The sequence below is a fragment of the Leucoraja erinacea genome, chromosome 17, assembly GCF_028641065.1.
Source record: "Leucoraja erinacea ecotype New England chromosome 17, Leri_hhj_1, whole genome shotgun sequence".
NCBI classification, from domain to species: Eukaryota; Metazoa; Chordata; class Chondrichthyes; order Rajiformes; family Rajidae; genus Leucoraja; species Leucoraja erinaceus.
In genome coordinates this window covers 14,872,509-14,896,600 of record NC_073393.1, presented here as the reverse complement: position 1 = coordinate 14,896,600, position 24,092 = coordinate 14,872,509, and the positions used below count along the sequence as shown (strand labels likewise).

Genomic DNA, 24,092 nt, shown 5'->3' with positions numbered 1-24,092 from the left:
AGCTCTAGGCAAGAGACTCTGTGCGTCTACCCGATCTCGTGATTTTATGTACACCTCTATAAGATCTTCTTGCACTCCAAGGAATAGAGATCCAGCCCACTCAGTCTTCCAAGAGCTCAGACCCCAGCGTCCTGGCAATTTGTAGCTCCTGGAAATTAGTCATTGATATCCACACCAGTTTCACCACAATTGGTCATGCGCCACGCAATAGTGTCCCCTTCCTCCACTTTATTAAGGCCTATTCTCTCTGGATTCTTTATCAGTGTTTTAAACCTCGGTGGGAATACATTCATGCAATGAACTGTCGATACAGATATCATCTCTGCATTATTCTCTTTCCACAGATCACAGTTTTTTGGGGAACACTACTCGTTTACATTTGACACTGACTCAAACAAACTACTTGACAAAGAGTGACAAACATGGATAACATTTTGAAATTATTTTCAGCCTCTGTTGCTGTTTGAGAGCATTTATCAGTTAATTGCTGGAATATCATTCGGTTGATTTATGGTTCATTTGTGAAGCATTCCAAATGATATCTATTGCTTTATTTGTTTTTTTACTCTGTCAAAGTCAGAGTTCCCTTTCTGAGCAAAGGTACATTCTAGAAATTAAATTTCACTCATTTTTGGTCCAATAAGCCAACATTCCTCAGCAAAAAAAAATTAGTGAAACTGTCCAAGCAGAGTTTTGGCAAACAACAAAGCAACTAGTACAAAGACACCTGGGCAAAAACAGATTTGTGCAGTTCATGAACTACTACATTCAACCGCTGCATAACATTCTGAGAAGGGCATTTTCCCCACAACATCCAAATGGCAGATATACACATATATAAATAGTGCTGTGCATGAGTCACAACCACTGATCGTAATGGGTTGTGCAAACCGCTATTCTGAATAATGCTTTTTATAGGATAAGGCATGGAGGAGAGAGCCCCTTAGTTTATTGAAATAGATCTGGACATTCTCATCACTGAGATAAATGTAAGGTGGAAGGTCCATTATGTTTCATCTAGGCCAAAGGTTATTGGTGTACTGTGTAGACATAAGGAACTGCAGATTCTGGTTTACAAATGTTGTTGGTTAATTGGCTAAAATTGGAGAATTCAAATGGTAACTTACAAACCAGCAGTAAGAACATTGAATTCTCCAATTTTAGGTAGGTAACCAGCAACACCTCTTTTCCCTTCCCCCGACACCTACATACCCTACATACTTCACATTTTGTGTCTCTTCCCTCCATACCTCACAATCTTTTGTCTTCTTCTCATCTTTGGTTTTCATCCACCCATCTGCCAATCTAGTGTCTGGTGTCAGCAGAGTGTCCCTCTAAACTAATGATTCCCAAAATGGGCATTACCATCCCCTGGGGGCTGTGGGATTACCCAGGGGGGGTGCTAAAAGGCAAGGGGGTAGAAAGGGGTTGGGGGGGGGGGGGGGGGGGGGGGGGGGGCACCAGTAGCATGCGGGCATTGTGCATGATAGGTATTAGTACGCACTTGACATGCTTATGGGCGGTTCTACCATGCGTTTCACTGACCTTCTCTCTAAAAACGCATACTGTTTTGCTAAATAGTATTTCTTGGAACTTTACAAAGTTATTACATGCATATTATATGATTCATACGTAATTATTGAGGTAATAGTCCAAGCAGTGTTGTTAGCAAACTGTAATTGTCACTAAGCCATTGTTTTATTTCCTTAGGAATGTCAGTAAATAGTGCTGTGCATGAGTCACAACCACTGATCGTAATGGGTTGTGCAAACCGCTATTCTGAATAATGCTTTTTATAGGATAAGGCAGGGGGGAACTGGGAATGAATTTATGGAACCAAGGGGGCAGTGGCCCAAAAGAGTCAGGGAACCATTGGGCTAAGCTGTAATCGTTCTTCAAAGGTTCTAGGTAGCACCTTAGAACTCCAGTACATGCCGTGAATGGAAGAAATGACTGTTGCACGAATGGTGGCATCATTAGGTGAGCATGTGATCATATAAAGCATCAGACAAGACCCAGAGAGCCCCCATAAAATTCCCCAATGATTACTATTTCACACAGAAACAATTGCAAGGAAGATATTCTATAGATTAAATCATTCTTGTCTGATTTGCTTAAAATAAATAAATGCGAATCTATCCAATTTCCAGGCTAGAGAGATTAAAATGCGAAAGGAAACGGAAGCCCTTCATAATTCAGTAGAAGGGCTTACTGATTATAAAGGGCAGTTATCCGGAATAAATAAATAAAAGGGGCAGAATAAGTGGGTGAGAATAGATTAGTGAGTAACATAAAAGGCAGCCCCAAAGTCTTTTATAAACTTCTAAATACTAAAAGGGCTTTAAAAGAAGGATAAGGCCTTCCCGAGCCCCCATTCACCATGATGGTATTTCAGTCACAGAGGCCGACGTTAGAAGATCCTCGGAAAGTGCCTGGACCTGATGGTATACTCGGTCGTGTTCTAAAAACCTGTGCGGACCAACTGGCTGGAGTTTTTACGGACATTTTCAACCTCTCACTTCTGAGGTCTGAGGTTCCCATCTGCTTTAAAAGGGCATCAATAATACCGGTGCCCAAGAAGAGCAAGGTGACATGCCTCAATGACAATCGACCAGTGGCACTAACGTCTGTGGTGATGAGGTGCTTTGAGAGGTTGATTATGGCGCATATCAACTCCTACCTCGACCCACTGCAGTTCGCTTACCGCCACAACAGATCAACAGTGGATGCGATCTCACTGGCTCTCCACTCTGCTCTGGACCACTTGGACAACAAAAACCCATATGTCAGGCTGTTATTCATTGACTATAGCTCAGCATTTAATACCATCATCACCTCCAAGCTGGTTACCAAGCTCTCAGATCTGAGTCTCTGCGCATCCCTCTGCAATTGGATCCTCAATTTCCTCATTCACAGACCACAGCCTGTCCGTATTGGTGGAAATGTGTCAGCCTTGATAACAATCAGCACGGGAGCACCTCAAGGCTGTGTGCTCAGCCCCCTGCTTTACTCACTCTATACTCATGACTGCGTGGCCGGACATAGTGCGAACTCCATCATCAAGTTCGCCGATGACACCACTGTTGTGGGACGAATTACTGATGGTGACGAGTCAGAGTATAGAAGTAAGATCGACCGATTGACCAAATGGTGCCAGCACAATAATCTGGCTCTCAACACCAGCAAAACCAAGGAACTGATTGTGGACTTTGAAAGGGGTAGGATAGGGACCTACCATCCTGTTTATATCAATGGGACGATATGGTGGAAAGGGTCAATCTTCTTGGTTCTTGGTTACTTGGTCCTCCAAAATATTCCAACTGGAATTTAAACTGGAGGTGGTGAAGGGAGGGATTATGCCAGAAAGGGTTATTGGGAAGAAAGTGCTACTTTAAATTTACTTGCATCTGGTTGGGTAACTATAGTTTGGTGGAGATTATTCCATGCTTTAATTGTGTGTGGGAAGAACGAATTGCTGTACACATCTGTCTTTGTAGCTGGGATCACAAATTGGATCGAATGCCCTTGTCTGCTCCAATAATTTCAAATTCCTGGGTGTGTATATTTCCGAAGATCTTTCCTGGTCCCAGCACACTGATGCAATTATAAAGAAAGCACATCAGCGCCTCTACTTCCTGAGAAGATTACGGAGAGTCAGTATGTCAAAGAGGACGCTCTCGAACTTCTACAGGTGCACAGTAGAGAGCATGCTGACAGGTTGGGAGCAGAAAAGAATGCAGAAAGTTGTGACCACTGCCCAGTCCAACATCGGCTCTGACCTCTCCACCATCGAAGGGACCCATCGCAGTCGCTGCCTCAAAAAGGCTGGCAACATCATCAAGTACCCACACCATCCTGGCCACACACTCATCTCTCCGCTGCCATCAGGTAAAAGGTACAGGAGCCTGAAATCTGCAACATCCAGGTTCAGGAACAGCTTCTTCCCCACAGCCATCAGGCTATTAAACTCGCCATCAAATAAACTTTGAACTATAACAGCCTATTGCACTTTATCTGTTTATTTATGCGTAAATACATGGTCTATGCCAAATAGACACACTGAACTGTTTCGGTATTTATGCTTACAATATTCTGTTGTGCTGCAGCAAACAAGAATCTCATTGTCCTGTCTGGGACACATGACAATAAACTCACTTGACTTGACTTGAGGCCAATTTGGGATGAAAAAAGTGATCTTTGAATGCAGGACTCAAATACCAAATAAATACTTGGCACTTATGTGTGACATCAACCGCATCCTCTTTAGTGAAGACGATTGTAAGGTGATAGAGGAAATGTAAAATATGAAAATAGATATGCAGTGGTATTTCAAATGAAAATAACATTCAGATTTTAGAATGATTCACGGAGCAAGTAAGGGTGAAATTAAGGTCCCTCTTTGGACATAAATATTTAGATTTTGGTTCTGAACTCACGCCCTAAAGTTCCGTCTACAGGATACTTACAATCACACCAGATTGGATCAGAATTAATTTTAAAAAAAAATTTAAGATTTTACTCAGCCAAAATGCATTTACATCTGAGATAAACACAGTTGGATTCACAAGCCAAGTTTCATTTCTCTCTAAACATCACCATGAGCTCAATAAATCACAGAATGATTGTCGTATAGTTGAATATCTGCTGATTTTCCCACAGGTTCCAGCCCTGAATTCCTGATTGTGATGGAGTATTGTGAGCATGGCAGCTTGCACAGTTTTCTGGAAGGCGAGTGGCATCTCAGCTGGCAGAGTCGTGTTCACATGGCATTGGATGCGGCCTGTGGCTTGTACAGGTAGCTGTTCTTTGTGGCGTCATAGACTGGGGGAAATGTAGCGATTATCCTGCCTCTCAACTGAAGGCTTTATCTCTGGATACTGCTCCTTAATACAATGCACAGAATATAGACAGTGGTTTAAGGTGCTGATTCCAGCATGTTGGCACTGAGTATATGACAGGAATGACAACCGTGGACCTTTTAAAATCATTAGAACATCACAGGGGCTTCTCTGCAGAGAAACAATACCAGCATTTAGAAATGCTGGTATTGTCTGAAGAAGGGTTTTGGCCCGAAACGTTACCTATCTCCTTCGCTCCATAGATGCTGCTGCACGCGCTGAGTTTCTCCAGCATTTTTGTGTACCAGCATTTAGAAAGATGGTTTCTCACCAAAATGGTTCAAATGCAAAGCAAATATATCGAATAAACCACTTTCTCTGCTTGGGGATTCCAGAATAAGAATTAGAGCGGGGCTATCTGGGAATTAAATTCAAAGGCACATTTTCATTCAAAGTTAGACTGAAATCTGGAATTATGGTATTAAAAGCTGTGGACCAATGTTTTTTTGGCATATAAATTTATGAAGAGAAATAAAGAGAATTCGAGGAAACAAACTGCAGTATATGTTAGTTATGATCTATTAGAAAGGCAGAGAGGATTAATGGATTTAATTTCCAACTCCTGTTCCTAAATTATTGCTTCGAGAGAAAAAATGTAAGAGCATAATCAGCTCAGGAAAGAATGTTACCGAAAATGGAGTTTAAACACCTGTGGATCAAAGGGGTTTTTAGGGAGCACTGAAGGATGTGCGATAGGGCTTCACATTGGACTGAGACTGGCTGACCATTCTCTCCCACATGGAGCCTGGGCCCTGCATTCAAACAATCTATTTTGTTGCCGCACGCCTGCATTCAGCATTGTACATCAATCCTGTTTCATGTACCCTGCACTACGAGGCATTGCATTCCTAAAAAACTATCCCATTGAGCTTTTCTGCAATGGAACTCCTTTGTTCTCTTTAAATCCCAAGTGTCGATGCATATCTACAGGAATTATTTCTCTCATCAGTGATGTCTCTGTGGGTGTGCGGTCTAGAGGCTATTGTATCCTGATTGTAATGGAGATGGAAGAGAAAGGGCTGCAGTTTTAATTAGCTGGAAATTGAGGTTATGTTGTTTGATAAAGTATCATTGTACAAATAGAAGAGACATTTAGCTTCCTCAGTCGCTCCCATGTTTATTCTACATTATTTGTAATTTACAAGAACATAGGGACCCTGCAGCTCATTCATGATTGGATTGGTTTTCCAGCAGTTAAATGGAAACTTTTGTTTACTATTACAGTTGTGTTTTGCTTTGATGCAGGATGCACCAATCAACAGGGAAGTTCAAACTCCATTGCTCTATTGACAGCACCAGATTCCTGGTTGACAACGGTCTGAGAGTGAAAGTGAGCTGATAAAACAATAAACATCCACCATTAAAATTAATACTAGTTCTGACATTTGGCTCACTCAAGAGCACAAAAAATACTGGGGCATTTTTTTCTCTCTTCCTGGTTTAGCTGGGGGGCATGGACTTGGCAAAGACAGAGACCTCAATCCGACGAATCAGCACCTCCAGCCAGAAATCCCAGTTGTTGCCGTACATCTCACCACAGCAAATGAGCAACATCAACTACCAATACGACAAGCCCTGTGAGGTGTACAGGTGAGAGTTTAAGCTGAAGAAAATAATGCACAAATCACACCAGGTACAGATGGTATTGGTGCCATAGCTGTGATTCTGTAAGAGGGTAGCCAGTAATGGACGTACAGTCTTTCATGCCACAGGTTGGGATTGATGTGTAACAGAGAGGGGCATATCTAGAGCCTATAAAGACAACAAGATCATGATTTTAAAAGGATTAATGTAGACTGTTTACTAGTATTACTTTATAGCTGATTGTCAGGAATCAATGTGTAATGAATCAGACAGTCCTGAATCAGTGTCAGGACTGTCTTATGAGAAAGACTGGATAGACTTGGTTTATACTCTCTAGAATTTAGGAGATTGAGAGGGGATCTTATAGAAACTTACAAAATTCTTAAGGGGTTGGACAGGCTAGATGCAGGAAGATTGCTCCCGATGTTGGGGAAGTCCAGGACAAGGGGTCACAGCTTAAGGATAAGGGGAAATCCTTTAAAACCGAGATGAGAAGAACTTTTTTCACACAGAGAGTGGTGAATCTCTGGAACACTCTGCCGCAGAGGGTAGTCAAGGCCAGTTCATTGGCTATATTTAAGAGGGAGTTAGATGTGACCCTTATGGCTAAGGGGATCAGAGGGTATGGAGAGAAGGCAGGTACGGGATACTGAGTTGGATGATCAGCCATGATCATATTGAATGGCGGTGCAGGCTCGAAGGGCCGAATGGCCTACTCCTGCACCTAATTTCTATGTTTCTATGAATCGAATTGCAGGGCCAACAAATACATTAGTTTGCTGTGGAAGCTCGGAAGTGTAAGGCAAGAATCGGTGGCTATGTTGCAATGAGTTGGGATTTCCTGGACAATAATTATCAGATAACTATCCCAATTTTTTCCCCAGTCCTTGTTATCCACTGATTTGCAATCTAAGGTCTGGTCTGCGTTATCATGAGGTTCTTGAATTCTTTTCCAACAAAAGTGTCTGAAAAGATCACTAGCTTGTCTGTTGGAGAAACCTGTGTGTGCCTAAGGTCCCATGAGCTACATTGTCTGAAGCTATTCTCCTGGCAGGTTCACCCATGGCGGTCAGGTTGAGGATGAGGTTACTGATAAGCGTGACAAAAGAAGAATGGTGAAACAAGCGGAGAGTGAGGGTTGGGTAGCAGGTGAAGCACCATCATGGCTGAGAAGGTGGAAGATGGCTGCTGCAAGCAGAGACTCCCAACCATCATAGAGTCCATGCTGATTGAACCCGGGTGTGTCGCTATCAGTGACTGTGGTGGCTGTCGGCACACCAGTCTCCCCAAGTTAAAAGATGTCACACACAGGAATTCATCTGGAGGGACATACCACCTATACATTCCAGTTAAAGACTTGTGGCGACTAGCAAATAGTGACAGAGTGATCACCTGGCAGCTCCTAGCCACGAACTGGCACACAGTCGGTCTGCGTTGGAGTCAGAGTCTTGCACTGAGGCAGAAGGAGCCCATGACTGAACAGCCCTATTTAGGATCCACTCTTCTTACCCCCTTAGGAATGCAGTAAAACTCAATTAATCAGGCACACTCAAGACTTTGATGGTGCTGGACTGGAAGATGTATCCAAACTATTGGATGTTATTCCAATTAAGATGCTTTCAGTTTAATTTTTGTTTCCAGATGTTACGCAGTAGTATAATATTTTTTTCAATGTAATTGTGACTTTAAAGAGCGTGAGAAGGAGAACAGTGAGTTTCAAGGGATCTTTGGAAACAGGACCCCAGTGAATTTAATGGAAGTGCAGGAATTGGGCCCTCAGTGAGTTTAAATGAAGTGCATGAACTATGATCCCAATGAGTTCAATGGAGCAGTAGAATCAGCACCTGGGAGCCTGATGTCAAATCACTAAAGATTTCCGAACAATGGGATACCGGCTATCAGAGCTTTACTGAACATGTACACAGTGGACACCAATCAGTGTCCACAATGATCAGCTTCCAATCCACTTGTGTGAAATGGTTCCCTTCTATTGTGTTGTTTTATGTGTTGTTCTACTCGAGGCCAGTCTTTGTTTTCATAGCTGTATCCAAAAGATTTCAAAATTAATCCATTGGAAGTTTTAATGGAAGTAGTTTGCTAGGTAATACATTTTTTTTGTATTTAAACTTGTTACTGAATCTATTAATGCATGTTTACATTTGTAGAATATTATAAGGCATATTTATATTTGGGTGATGTATTAGATATAAACTAGAAGACTTCCATGGCATCCATGTTTTGCCCCTATCAGTCAAGGATAATGAGGATTTAGTATTTCTGTTTCTTTCCTTTCAGTTTTGGGATTGTTCTTTGGGAGATAGCAAGCTGTAAAACACCTTTCAAAGGTAACAGAAACAATTACGGTATCCTACTTATCTTTGCTTCCCTGCTGACTGGCTCTATATGTAGTCTTATGCCTAATGAATGTTATCTGGTTATGGGCAATATCACACACTGGCTGGGTATTAGATTTTGCCTAATGCATGCTATCTGGTTATGCCTGGTGTCATACAATGGCTGGATGTTGTCTCACGCCTGATGAATGGTATTAGGTTATGAGTGGTGTCTTATGCCGGCTAGGGTCTGTATCATGCCATGTGAAAGGGAGCACCTTATAGATTATATCATGCACTGGCTAGGGGTTGTCTTATGCCTGATAAGTGCTGTCTGGTTTTGAGTGATGTCCCACACTGTGGGTATAATCTCATGTCTGATGAATGGTGCCTGGTTATTGATGGTGTCACATCAAGACTGAGTGCTTTGCTGTTTGGTTGTAGTGATGTTACATGCTGCGGCTGGGTGTTGTGTCATGTTATTTGGTTATGTTGTGGTGTACCAGGTGAGTGATATGTAATTGTGGGTAGTCAGGTTCCATTGTTTTCACAAGGCTGGGGATGGCTTTGCATGAAAGCCCTTTAACCTTTTGAAGGGGATTGACAGCATTTACTAACAAATTCCTAGAATTCTGATATTCACCCCCGGGGTGCAGACGGTGTGGTGGGGTATATGCAGGTGGGTGTCCTCCAATTTCAGAAATGTACATGCTGCATGAAGCCAGAAGCTTTTAAGACCCAATACGGTATGTTTGGTGTGGACAGGGGAATAAAATGTCATCAATCTGAACCAGGAGGTCAACTCACATTCTGTTTTTACAGAAGTAGTCACTGCTGACGGTGGGTGGTTATTTAATTATTTGAATGAAGCTGCATGATCAAATTGTAGAGGTTATTCTAGTTTACAGCTAGGTATATGTCTAACCACTGCTTCGGCAGGCCCTCCTTCACCCATCATCTCAACTTACCTTTTTCTCATCTCACACTGCAGCACCTTTGCAATGCAAGACTTTCTGCCTTGCGAGCAATTTTCCTGCCTACCTGATTGTCAATCAGTCTGTTACACAGATTGGCTGTGGATGGAAAACCCACAGAATAAATTGGCTGACCCTAGAATAATCCCGTTTCCTCGTCGCCTCCGAGCTAATGTCCAGCTAAATGCTTATGGATTTGAATCACAAAGAGGAGATTTATGAAGAGAAAATAATTTATGAACCGCCTTGATTGAAGATTTCAACTTCGTAGTTAAGCTTAATTGGAGAACTAATATCAAATCTTGACTCCCAGTGAAAAATGTAATCCACTCCCATCATTTAAATTCCTGTTTGTAGCTCTTGAGATCCAATCCTTGCACCAGTTCCATTTTGTTCTAGATTCAGTTATTCGCAGCTTCCAGCAATCTCCAAATAGAACCAGAGAAAATTTACCACACGGAGACCATTTAGAGACCATTTAGCCCACTGTCTCAGTACCAGTTGATGTACAGCTGACTGGGATAAACACACATCCAGCACTTGTTCTGTAGACCTGTAAGCCACTATTCTTCAAGTACATAACAACATTCTGTTTATATGTGATGATGGTTTCTACCTCAAACACTCATTCAGGCAGTGAGTTTCAGTTCTTTTTGTGAAAGATTACTTCCTCATCTCCCCTCTAATCCTTCAACCAATTACTTTAATTCCATGGTCCTGGTTTATAATCCATCTGTTGTGGGAAATAGGTCCTCGTTTATATAATCCCACCATGCTTCTTAATGTATATATTGCAATTAATTCTCCACTCACCCTATTTCTCTCAAAGAAAACAGACCTAGTTTATTAAATTTCCTCATAGCAAAAATGTTCTAGTCTTGGAAATATCCTTATACATCCCCTGTGCATCCTCTCCAGTGCAATCACGTCCTTCCTGTAACATGGTGACGAGAACTGTAAACAGGCCGAAAAGGCTCCATTTACAGTGCCCTCCATAATGTTTGGGACAAAGACCCATCATTTATTTATTTGCCTCTATACTCCACAATTTGAGGTGTGTAATAGAAAAAAATCACATGTGATTAAAGTGCACATTGTCAGATTTTATTAAAGGCCATTTTTATACATTTTGGTTTCACCATGTAGAAATTACAGCTGTGTTTATACCTAGCCCCCCCCATTTCAGGGCACCATAACATTTGGGACACATGGTTTCACAGGCGTTTGTAATTGCTCAAATGTGTTTAATTGCCTCCTTAAGAGCTCTCAGCACCAGTCTTTCCATTACCTTTGGAAACCTTTATTGTTGTTTATTAACATGAGGACCAAAGTTGTGCCAATAAAAGTCAAAGAAGCCATTATGAGATTGAGAAACAAGAATAAAACTGTTAGAGACATCAGCCAAAACTTATGCTTACCAAAATCAACCATTTGGAACATCATTAAGAAGAAAGAGAGAACTGGTGAGCTTACTAATTGCAAAGGGACTGGCAGGCCAAGGAAGACCTCCACGGCCAATGACAGAAGAATTCACTCTATAATAAAGAAAAAATCCCAAACACCTGTCTGACAGATCAGAAACACTCTTCAGGAGTCAGGTGTGGATATGTCAATGATCACTGTCCGCTGAAGACTTAATGAACAGAAATACAGAGGCGACACTGCAAGATGCAAACCACTGGGTAGCTTCAAATAATAGTATGGCCAGGTTACAGTTTGCCAATAAGTACTTAAAAGAGGAACTACAGTTCTGGATAAAGGTCTCGTGGACAGATGAGACGAAGATTAACTTGTATCAGAGTGATGGCAAGAGCAAAGTATGGAGGAGAGAAGAAACTGCCACCGCACTTAACTTCATTGATGATACAACTGCTGATGGTAGCGTAATGAATTCTGAAGTGTTTATCTGCTATCTGCTCAAGTTCAAACAAATGCCTCAAAACTCATTAGCTGGCGGTTCATTCTACAGCAAGACAATGATCCCAAACATACTGCTAAAGCAACAAAGGAGTTTTTCAAAGCTAAAAAATTGTAAATTCTTGAGTGGCCAAGTCAATTACCCAATCTGAATCCAATTGAGGATGACCGTTATGTTGGAGAGGGGGGAAACTGAAGAGGACTGGTCCCACACTCAAGCATAAGGATGGGGGGATGGGGCCAATAAGGCAGGTGGGGCTGATGCGATGTGTCAATTGGGGGACTTCAAGCAGTCATTGCATGCAAAGGGCTATGCAACTAAATACTAAGACATGACTACACAGTCACATGACATTGGGGGTCCCAAACTTACAGTTAGAGTGCTCTGAAATCAGTCGAACTGGGGGGGGAGGGGGGGGGGGGGGCACTAGGACCTGATGAATGATGCCTGGGGGCTATGTATAAACACTGCTGTAATTTCTACATGGTGATACCAAAATTTGAGTAGTTGAGGCCAGTTCATTGGCTATATTTAAGAGGGAATTAGATGTGGCCCTTGTGGCTAAAGGGATCAGGGGGTATGGAGAGAAGGCAGGTACAGGATACTGAGTTGGATGATCAGCCATGATCATATTGAATGGCTGTGCAGGCTCAAAGGGCCGAATGGCCTACTCCTGCACCTATTTTCTATGTTTCTAAAATGTATAAAAATGGTCTTTATTAAAATCTTGCAATGTGCACTTTAACCACATGTGATTTTTTTTTTTTCTCAAATTGTGGAGTACAGAGGCAAATAAATAAATGATGGGTCTTTGTCCCAAATATTATGGAGGGCATTGTAGTTCAGCATAATCTCACTGCTCAGATATTCATACCTTGCCTAATAAAGGAATTTATCCCGAATGCCTTTTCCTCCACCTTTTTGAACTATTTTGCTTCATTCACGGATCTATGGATACACACTCTCTGTTTGAGGTATTTAAGTTTCTCTTTCTCAATATTGTCCGTTTTAATGTACATTTCCTTGATTTGTATCACCACCCCAAATGCACACTCACAAATCGCTGGATGAGCAATGAATTAACTCCATTTGACATGTTACTGTCCAGTTAATAGACTATATACATCTTTCTACATAGTTCATCACTTCTTCATCCATGCAATTCACATTTATCGCCCCGCACCCTATACTGGGCAGTGTACCTTGTCTTAATTCCATCACATGCCAGATTGCTGCAAATCTGGGCTTTATCATTTAGCCTGGTCCCTCTCAACATGCTCACTGAATTTGTGGAAGGAGGCCTTGGATTATGACCCTATAGAGTACAAAGTTGAACAGGGTGCAGCAGGTTTTTTGCTGCTCGTGCAGTTCTGATACAAATAATGACTCGGGTCTCGCAACAGTCGAAGAATAGTGAACTATCACAACTGGCTTAACGTACACCCTCTTTGAGCAGATTGCAGCAGTCAAGAGATCCGCAAAAAGGTCTGTGAGGAACGAGTCCGTGAGTCTCTGCCAAGTGACTGCCCCAAGGAGCTTTGTGAGCTGATCGATGAATGCCGCACTTATGATCCCTTTGAGCGTCCAAAGGCTGGAGGTAGGCAATGCTTTTGCAATTTGGAGATTATAAATGTAAGTTTACGGGAAGCTGCAGATAAACGAGTCTGGGCCCAAATTGAGCTGTGAGAAATTGAGACGCCAGCAGAGAGAATTTTTTGAAGACATTCTTGCTATTGAGGGAGTGCAGCGTAGGTTCACGAGGTTAATTCCCGGGATGGCGGGACTGTCATATTATGAAAGAATGGAACGACTAGGCGTGTATTCACTGGAATTTAGAAGGATGAGATGATATCTTAGAAACATATAAAATGATTAAGGGATTGGACAAGCTAGATCTAGGAAACATGTTCTCAATGTTGGGGGAGTCCAGAACCAGGGGCCACGGTTTAAGAATAAGGGGTAGGCCATTTAGAACTGAGATGAGGAAAAGCTTTTTCACCCAGAGAGTTATGAATTTGTGGAATTCTCTGCCTCAGAAGGCAGTGGAGGCTGATTGGAGGACACCAGTGCGTGACTTTGTTTAACGTGGGAAGACTGGTACACAACAGCCACCACACGGTCCTTGACGGATCTGGGTCAGGATCCAGTGGAATGGAGTCCAAGACGACCGGAGATCCTTTTCTGCTGCAGCCTTCATCCGCCTTCCCAGCCGTTGTGACTCTCCACTGAGGTCAACCATCATCCTCCGCCTGTTCCACCGTTGAGGCCTTGGTTGGATTGCTCTTTGTCAGAGTCCTCCCCCTCGACCTTACCGCCATGGGTGGCCCTACACAGCTCCAGACCCCATCACTCGCAGGATCTCAGGACCACACAAGCTTCTCCACCTCAACAAGGTGACAATCCACAGAGATGTTAAAGTCCGCAGGCTTCCGCGGTTGGAGCTCCCAAAGTCAATCTCCAGCAAAGGCCACCAGCTCCTCAATGTTAGGTCACTGTGCGGACGGAGATACGATACGGACAACAATCGTATCTCCGTGTGGTAAGAATTTTTTTTTTTAAGCTTTCCCCACCCCACCCCCCACATAAAACAAGCTAAAGAACACTAAAACATACATTTAACACATACGAAAAACCAACAAAGAAGGGACGAGACAGACTGTTGGCGAGGCAGCCACTGCGGCACCACCCGGTGGAATCTCTACGCTGTATCTCTAAAGCCTGAAGTAAAGTCTAAAGCCAACCAAGGCGTAAACCTGATGAAAATTTCCAAACCATAATTCTCAGTAGCTTATGTACACTGTGTGCTATCCAGTAGACGTGATTCAGAGCACTTCAGACCAATTTCAGTGAATATGCACTACCAAAGATATTTTGTATGTCAAAGCAATGACTGTTCTGCAGTCTCCACAATGTGAAGAATTTGTGTAAGGGGCTATGCCCATTACTTGGGGTGGGTATTGATAAAACCCAGAGATTTTCTTGTAGTGACATGCAATCTCTCTTCTTGCTTTCAGCTATCATGGACAGGCTGAAGAATATTCTAAAGAGAATTACTGAAATAACCAAAGAGGCAAGGGATTGAATCAAGCATCCATCTGATCTCTATACTACACTCATGTTTGGCTCGGTCGAAGCAATAACATTTATTTAGGCATCTTACAACCTTGTGCAACCTGAATTTAGCTTTTTGCGAATTTAGCTTTGTGCCTTCCATGAAGAATTTCTCCTCTCTCCGATGGAAGTTCTGTGAGACTCTCTCACTTCTCCTCCAGCTGCCCCCCCCCCCCCCACCACCTATGATTCCTGCTGCTCTCCTGCTCTATGACCATGTTCTGACCCAAACTCGCTTCCACAGCCATTAGTGCTTCCAGAGCTTTTTTGTCTATCCTCAGTTACTCCTGCACTTTAGGTCTTTATTTATGTAAACCAGCATCTGCAGTTCCTTATATCTAACAGAAATAAAATGCATTCCATTGTCCAACTCTCTGAGAGTGACTTCCTTAATTGTTAAGTATTTACATAATTGAGAAATTTACAAATTGTACAAAAATTGTTGTTTGGTTGACAGGAGGAGGAAAACTTTAGATTTAAGAAAGTATTGATGCTGCCATACAGCGCCAGACATTCAGATTCAATCCTGACCACGGGTGCTGACTACGGAGTTTGCACGTTTGGACTAGTGTAGCTGGTCGGTGTGGGCAAGTTGGGCTGAAGGGCCTGTTTCCATTGTCTGACTACGTGGGTTTTCTCCAGGTGCTCCAGATTCGTTCCACTCTCCAAAAATTGATAGGTTTGTAGATTAATTGGCTTCAGTAAAAATTTTCCCTAGTGTGTAGGATAGCATTAGTGTACTGAAGGGCCCGTTTCTGCACTGTACCGCTAAAGTCTGAAGTCTAGTCAATTGGTTAGAGAAACAGCAAAAGCAAGGGAAAGTGCTATAAATGGGTAGATATTGAGATGAGTGGAGTGACCCTGGGATATGTGACCAGAGATCCTTAAAGATGGCAGGACAAGTAGGTGGTATGGTTCAAAAGGCAGATGGTATGCTTCACTTTACTAGCCAAAGCACAGAAGGTAAACTAGATTTTTTTCGAGAGACAGTGAGATGTTACAGGTTTCCTCAGGCTTTGACCATGTCCATGAATCTTTTTCCTCTATTCACCCGGCAATCTGTTTCAGGATTTAGTGTCAGGCTAGTGAACAACGTGACCTGCCCCACAAAGCCAGCGGAATGTTATTAGTAATTAAAGCTGGAAATAGCGACTGGGAGAAGATACTGACATCGGTTTCCTTATTCTTGCACTGAATTGGAAGGATTCTGCAGAGACAGTATTGGTGGTATCATTTCAGTATCTGTTGACTGAAGCTTACTTTCCATAATTCCGATTGCAAATGATCTGAACACATTGATTAGATGCTAATCCGAACTCCCTTTCATCTGTTATTCAACATCAGCCTGTTGAACCTCTCAGTAAGATTCTACTCCGCAGCACAGTCAATCATCATCTGCATCAAGACAAAACCTTTGCGAATTAATCCTAATTAATTCGGGCAGATTATTTGCATACTAGTGGTGACCTAATCAGCGATCATTAGAACCCACATTAGAAAGAATAACACCAGAAGAATTGAGATCATGCTGCCAACCTGATTACCAGGAACAGAATCTGGGGCCTTCCTGGTCCATTTTGCCTTGGTTCATATGAGCCAGGTGCTTCTCAAGAAGATGCGGAGCGTACTTTAGTGCTGATGGATACATTTGCACATCTGTTAATATACATGGGTTGTGTCTGCCTACTATTTAAATGAATCATGGTTAAGTTCTAACTCCATCACTTATAGCTCCAACCGCTTAAGTGGCTGGGCATTTGTCAAAATATTGGAAATTCACTAAGAAATTAAGCAGAGAGACAAAAATGGGCCAGTCCCATCGAATAGCTGGACTACTGCAGGAACACAACAGCGGGATCATAGACTATTGAGGCAAAAAGGTTATTTTCATCTCCACAAGATTTGATTAATTTGGTTGCAACACACAATTGGTCACAATTTCAGCTTTGAAGATGTTTCAGCCAACAGAGCACATAATCCAAGCTGATTATCCAGTGCGCCATTGAGAGAGCACTAATCCTGTCAGCTGTCAAGTTGAAACAATAAACCAGTATGCCTTCTCTCACTGAATTTCTTCCAGGGCTTGACAAACCAGACACCAGCATGATGTAACTTGAGGCTGAGCTGTCTCGAAGCAGGAACTAGTCTCAGAATAACACATCAGCCATTGAAGATAATTTTCTTCAGCCAGAGGGTAACAAGTCTTTAGAATTCTCTCCCAGGAGGGCGATTACGGTTCAGTTGCAAATATATTCAGGGAAGTGATCTATGGATTTTCAGACATGAAGGAAAGCAAGGAATATGGGATTAGTAGATGAAACGGCATTGAGGTAAAAGATTAGCAATGGCATAATTGAGTGGCAGAGTTGGCACGTGGGGCAATTGGCCTTTGCTACCTTCTGTTTCTTATTTTCTTTAGGCTTCAGTAGATATTAAAGGCCGAATAGCACCAGTAACAAGAACATAAGGGAACCGTGGTGCCGTTAATAGAACTACTGCCTCATTGCTCCAACAATGTGCGTTCAATTCTGATCTTGGATGCTGCCTGTGTGGAATTTGCATTCTCCCTGTGACTATCAAGGGCCTGTCCCACTTGGGTGTTATTTGTGCGTCGTTTATGCGACATCATTTACGCGTCATGGTTGTGGCCACCTGTGTGACGCGCAAATGACGCACAAGTGGGACAGGCCCTTAAGTTTCTTCCGATTACCCCAGTTTCTTCCTACATCCCAGAGAAAATGCAGGTAAGTAGGCTAATTGACATCTGTAAATTGCTCCCATTGTGGAGGTGATTGGTATAATTCATTGATGGTGACAAATAGTTGGGAAGGATAAAATGGGATCAATGTATGGTTGATGCTTAATGAGACCTGATTAGATCTATCCCGGTTTCCACAGTGAGCGAGCTGAGCCTACTGGGGGGGTCCTCTGTCATCGGTCCACGGCGAGCCAGGCCCCGCTTGCCGGGAGTGATCCAGTGGGCTGCTTGCTGGGAGTGTCCAACAAGAAGGAGTGATATAAAAGCAAAATAATGAGGACCAGAATGTTCCTAAAAGAATGTCAAAACAAGAAAAAAAGGAACTTATTATTACTCAAATAGAAACAGAAATTGCAGGAAACATTTCTGTGGTGATCTGGGATCATGGGTGTGAGAAGTCAGAATTCCCTCAGAGAAAGGGATGTGGAGAGAAAAGTGGAAATATCTGACCCCCCTCTTATATTAACAACATTTAAAAGACATTTGGACAGCCATATGGGTTGGGAAAAGGGACATGGGTCGAATGTATGTAAACAAAACAAGCTTAGATGGGCATGGATAAAGTAGGGCTTGAGGGTCTGCTTCCATGCTATATGAATCTATGACTGAAACATAAATGAACTTACTTTTCTAGCTCTGATGAAAGGTACTTGACCCAAAATGTCACTGTCTTCCTCCCCAATGGTCTGCCCCAACCTGGTGAGTGATTCCAGTGGGAATGCAATCACGTTGAATGGATTATGTCCCATCCATGCAGCCCCATTACTTTTCTTGTCATATTTAAATGAGCTTGGATATTGGACATAAACTTCAATGTCTGCACAAATCCAGTAAGTCAACAACTTTGCCATTAATAAGCGCAGAAGGGGAAAATATCAGGTGAAAAGAGCAGATACATGACAGATTATTTAATGGAGAAATTTATGAAGCAATGCAATTTGAGAGCTATTCTCAAAGCATTGTGAAGCCAGAGCAACGTTTGGTGTATGTTTACAAATTTTAAAGGAGGAACAAAAAGTAAGGGAACGTATAAAAGCTGGTTTTATAACAGGGAAGTGAAATGGGGAAGGATTAAAACACCACTTGGTGTCTTGCAAGATTTGGTTTGCAAGATAAAGGGGGAAGTATACTGCGATGATTCTTGACACAAGGGAGTTCTGTTATCTGGAAACTATGGAGATCCTGAGGTTGTTCAGGAAACAAGGGAGGCTCAGGGAAAGTACAACACAGGTTCAAAACCTTAAAAGATGTTTTAAAGCAAGAATGAAAAAAACTATTTCCTTTATCAAGGAGAACAACAACTCAAAGGATATCCTTAAACTGGGAAGGGTACAAAATAGATTCACCAGGATGTTACCAGAGTTTGAAGACACGAGTTATAAAGAGAAGCTGAATAGGCAACATCTTTTGGTCTGAAGCACAGGAGATCTTTACCTCATATAGAGGTATAGAAAATAATGAGAGGCATCGAAAAAGTGAGTGGACAAGGTAATTTATTTCCAGGGTAATGGAGCCCAGAACTTGAGGGCATAGGTTTTAGGTGAGAGGGGAAAGGTTTAAAAGAGACCTGCGGGGCAATTTCTTCATTCAGAGAATAGTGCGTTTAAGGAATGAGCTGCCAGAGGAAGTTGTAGAGGCAGGTAAAATTGTGACTTTTAAAATACATTGGGTCTGAGTTGGGTCAGATTGCCTGTTTCCATGCTGCATAACACTATGGCTCTAATTGGTGAATGAACTAGAGACAAAATGAGAATACCTTGAACACAGAAATATTGTTAAGATCTGCTACACATTGTCTGAAAAGGATGAAGGAATGAAGATTTCAAAGAAAAGGGCGATTATACATGGGCACGACAGATCCAGTTTGCAGGACGCTAAAAGGGGTCATCATGTTACAATATCGGGTTCCTCATCCAAAGGTCCAAGATATGCATGACATGTTGAACAGATACCTCCGATGTAAGATTTTATAATTCTGTGAATTTTGTAGTCCTCTATCCTCTATCTATCTACAATGGTACAAAATAGCGCTATGATATTTCACCACCTTACTCGCCATTCTCCTGTGCTCAAGTGCACCAAGTTTTGTTCCAATCGATGGTATAGTTTCAAAGTTATTAAGGTTTGAAAATCTTAAAAACCACGCATGCGCAGTTTTGGTCTCTTCTCCTGTCAGTGACCGGCACGCATATTGGTCTCCTGGCCTGTCATTCACTGGTGGCATCCGCCTTGCACAGCATTGCCAGCGGTTGCACGGCCACAGCCACACAGCCAGTCGGCCGGAGGGGGTGGCCACAGCTGCCGCCGTGGGTCACAGCAGCAACCTCGAGATCCTGGGGAGGTGAGGAGGGAGAGTGGAGGGATTGAGGGAAAGGAGGGGGTTATGAGGGAAAAGGTGGAAAGTGGGAGAGGTGAGGATGGAGAGTGGGGAATAGAGGGGGGGGGGGGGGGGTAGGAACGGGAATACCTGGGGAGGTGAGGAGGGAGAGCGGAGGGATTGAGGGAGAGGAGGGGGTAGGGACGGAGAGGGGGGAAAGTGGGGGAGGTGAGTGGGGGATAGAAGGTTAGGAGGGGGGTAGGGAGGAGAGATGAGTTATGGAGGGTAGGGGAAAGGAGAGGGAGGGAGGGAGGGAAGGCGGAGAGGGGAAAGAAGATGGAGGATGAAGAGGAGGGGGAGGGAGTGCTGGAGGATATGGGGAAATGAGCCGGGCCTGCGCAGTTGGGGACTATGGGTGAGTGGTGGAATATTACGTTGGGGAACGGGTGTGACACTTTCCTGTGCTTGACTTTCTTTCTTTGTCTACTTTCATCTATCACTCACTTGCCTATGATAGACATAAAATCTGAAGTAACTCAGCGGGTCAGGCAGCATCTCTGGAGAAAATAAATAGTTGATGTTTCGGGTCGGGACCCTTCTTCAGACCCAAAACGTCACCTATCCATTTTCTCCGGGGATGCTGGCTGACCCGCTGAGTTTCAAGCATTCCAACATTTTGTGTGTATCTTTGGTATAAATCACCACCTGCCTGTGTCTGCCAACTCCCTTCCACTCCTTTCACCCACCTAGATCCATCTTTCCATTGTCCTCCACCCCTCTTTGTCCACCTATCACCTACTCATCCCATTTCACCCCTCCAGCTCTCCTTCTCCTCATGATACTGGCTATCCGCCCCCTCTACTATCAGTCCTGAGGCAGAGCTTTAACCCAAATGCCGAACGTTTCTACCCCTTCCCAACCAACCCAACCCACTCAGTTCCTATAACGTTTTCTGTGTTCTAGATCTGCAACATTGGCAGTCCTTGTATCTCAAGATCACCAGATGTGTTTAGAAAGAGTGCAGGGTAAAACTGATAATTTAGCATCAAATTGTTTGGAATACTATGGTTGGACATTGATTTACTCGTTGATCTGGACTGGGAGTCAGAGCTTGAGAGTGCAGGATCGACGTGGGAGCTTGTACCCTTGAAGTGAATGTTAGCGGGTATTACCTTTTTTGGCATTTAGGATTTTCTGGGGTTTTTCCCCTTATCTTAAAAGCATAAATCTAGCCTGTGAGGCGTGTCTCACCCATCTTACCGTTAACAACTCATTGCACAGACCGAAGAAGTTTAGTGTGCTGATAACTGATCCCATTATGGAATTTTGACTCGAAAAGCGCCTGGACCTGATGGCATACCCGGTCGTGTTCTAAAAACCTGCACGGCTGGAGTTTTTATGGACATTTTCAACAGATCAACGGTGGATGCGATCTCGCTGGCTCTCCACTCCGCTGTGGACCACGTGGACAACAAAAACTCATTTGTCAGGCTGTTATTCATTGTTTACAGCTCGGCATTTAATACCATCACCCCCTCTAAGCTGGTTAACAAACTCGCAGAACTGGGTCTGATAAGTCTGAAGAAGGGTCTCGACCCGAAACGTCACCTACTCCTTTTCTCCATAGATGCTGCCTCACCCGCTGAGTTTCTCCAGCATTTTTTGTCTTCTTTCGATTTTTCCAGCATCTGCAGTTCCTTCTTAAACAAATTGTCTCTAAATAATAGCTTATCAGGGAACCTCCCTTGCCTGAGGTCATCTGTTACCAGCCCTGATTTATCCTGCTTTTATTAGTTTCCAGTTTATTTCCCGCTCTCTCTATTGCAATTAGGCTGAAGAGGGATCCCGATCTGAAATGTCACATCTAATTTCTCCAGAGATGCTGTCTGACCCGCTGAGTTACTCCAGAATTTTGTGTCTATCCTAGGTTTCTTAGGTGTGGAGGCATGAACAATGTATTTGGGGAATAAACAAATGGGAAAGGCATGAAGTAAATATTTTTTATCTTAACTGTACAATAAAAATGCCAGAAGCAGAGTTGAACCAAAACTTTTAACACAATAAAGAGTTTTAGTTCGTTTTAGAGATACCACGTGGAAACAGGCCCTTCAGCCCACCGAGTCTGCGCCGACCAGCGAACTGGTTACATTAGTTCTATCCTACACACAAGGGGTAATTTACAGAAGCCAATTAACCTACAGGCCTGTACGTCTTTGGAGTGGGGGAGGAAACTGGAGCACTTGGAGAAAACCTAAGCGGTCACAGGGAGAATATACAGACAGTACCCATAGTTAGGATTGAACCTAGGTCTCTGGCACTGGAATGTAGCAACTCGACCGCTGCACCACTGTGCCGCCCTAGAGTTGCAGCTTTATTTCTTGCATTCTAAAAGAGATGGCTGCACAAGTAGTGGATGGACTAGAGCTAATCTTCCTAAATGTCCTAAATCGTGAACTGCCTTAATGGAACTGCCTTATACATTGCATCACTTTCAGGAATGTGGTTTATGTTGGCATCAATTGTTGGCAAAACATTCTCATGGATATGGTGACAAGATACTTAGAAATCATAACATGATAAGGCAGAGACAATATAGTTTTATGAAGGAAAATCATCTGGTTAATCTATGAGAGGTTTTCAGAATGTAATTAGCAGGGTTGGAAGAGTTCACAGCAACATGAATAAGAATTGATTAAAGGACAGGAAACAAACTAGGAATAAACAAGGTATTGTTCTTGGGGTGCCACAGGGATTAGTATTTGTTTACTTCATAGTTAACGTTAATTGTTAAAAAAGCAGAATGCAACATATCCAGGTTTGCCTATGATTCAAAGGAGGGGCAAAAGTGAACTGTGAAGATGATACAAAGATTTACCAGAGGGATATAAACAGGTGAAGTAAGTGGGCACATAGCTGGCAGGTGGCATATGATGAAGTTATTTATTTTGAGAAGGAAAAGCAGAAATACCAGGAACTGTTGCCATTGGTTTATTAAAAAAATATACAAAGTGCTGGAATAACTCAGCGGGTTAGGCAGCATCTCTGGAGAACGTGGATAGCTGACATTTCAGGTCAGGACCTTTCTTCAGACTGAAGGAAGAATAGAACTCTTATTAAAGTGATGAGATATTGAAAATTATGACAATCTTGCTGCACTCATTCATAAAAAGCAGAAAGTAGATAAGCAGAAGCAGCACACAAATAACAGGTTAATAGAATGCAGGGATTTATTGCAAGGGGTTTGGAATACAAAAATAATGAATACTTAGAGAACAGTACACAGTTTTGAGCTCCATTCTTGAGCAAGGATTCCCAACCCACTTTCTCCTGCCTGTGTCATCTACCATACCCCCCCCCCCCCCCCCCCACACCTGCCCAGTGCACACCCATTTCTCTCTCTATCTCTTACTAATGCAGTCACTTGTATACACTGGAATTTAGAAGGATGAGAGGGTATCTTATTGAAACATATAAGATTTTTAAGGGATTGGACACGCTAGGCAGGAAACATGTTTCCGATGTTGGGGGAATCCAGAACCAGGGGCCACAGTTTAAGAATAAGGGGTAGGCCATTTGGAACGGAGATGCGGAAAAACGTTTTCACCCAGAGAGTTGTGAATCTGTGGAATTCTCTGCCTCAGAAGGCAGTGGAGGCCAATTCTCTGGATGCTTTGGATGGGTATGTTGCAAAACCTACCTTCAGCGGCGCTGCAGATCTGTCGCTGGCTGTGTGCGCGATTTTGGCACCTTTGAGAGGGGGGCAGGTTTAAAACGCGATTTTCTCTAGGCTATTCAAATCGAGGTTGTTCAGCCTATTTAGTTGCTGATGAAAAATCGCTGTGAGGTTCGTTCGCTGCAGGCATTTTTAAACTATATTGGTTCATTTAATTGTTATAGTAGGTTAAAAATCATCCGCTAAACCCGCGACCGCCGCCAACGGGACGGATCTCATGTCGGAGACAACGGAAGGTAGGCTGTTTATTTTTACATTAAAAAGCGTTTCTTAAGAACCCTTTATACAAAATTTTATGTTGCAAGTAGCTAATTTGGGGGCCCATTAAATCCCGCAGTATTTTTCTGGGCATATGGGGTACAAATCCACCGCAATGGGAACGTTCCAAACCAGCGCGTTCCACATGATCCCACTCAAAAGCTGATTTAAATGGCCATTAATTTACAGCAATTGAACATTAAAATCC

The 24,092-nt window shown here is 42.9% G+C and overlaps 1 protein-coding gene across 1 annotated transcript in view; it reads left to right on the top strand.

Moving 5' to 3' along the window:
- LOC129705176 (mixed lineage kinase domain-like protein) overlaps window positions 1-15,182 on the top strand; it is a 28,989-nt gene extending 13,807 nt beyond the window's left edge. Inside the window, exons 6-11 of the mRNA XM_055648635.1 lie at window positions 4,660-4,795; window positions 6,144-6,228; window positions 6,343-6,488; window positions 8,778-8,827; window positions 13,164-13,304; window positions 14,722-15,182. Of these exons, the coding sequence (XP_055504610.1) occupies window positions 4,660-4,795; window positions 6,144-6,228; window positions 6,343-6,488; window positions 8,778-8,827; window positions 13,164-13,304; window positions 14,722-14,789 (626 nt within the window). The 3' untranslated portion in view covers window positions 14,790-15,182. The remainder of the gene's footprint in view (window positions 1-4,659; window positions 4,796-6,143; window positions 6,229-6,342; window positions 6,489-8,777; window positions 8,828-13,163; window positions 13,305-14,721) is intronic.
- Window positions 15,183-24,092: the final 8,910 nt, after the last annotated feature.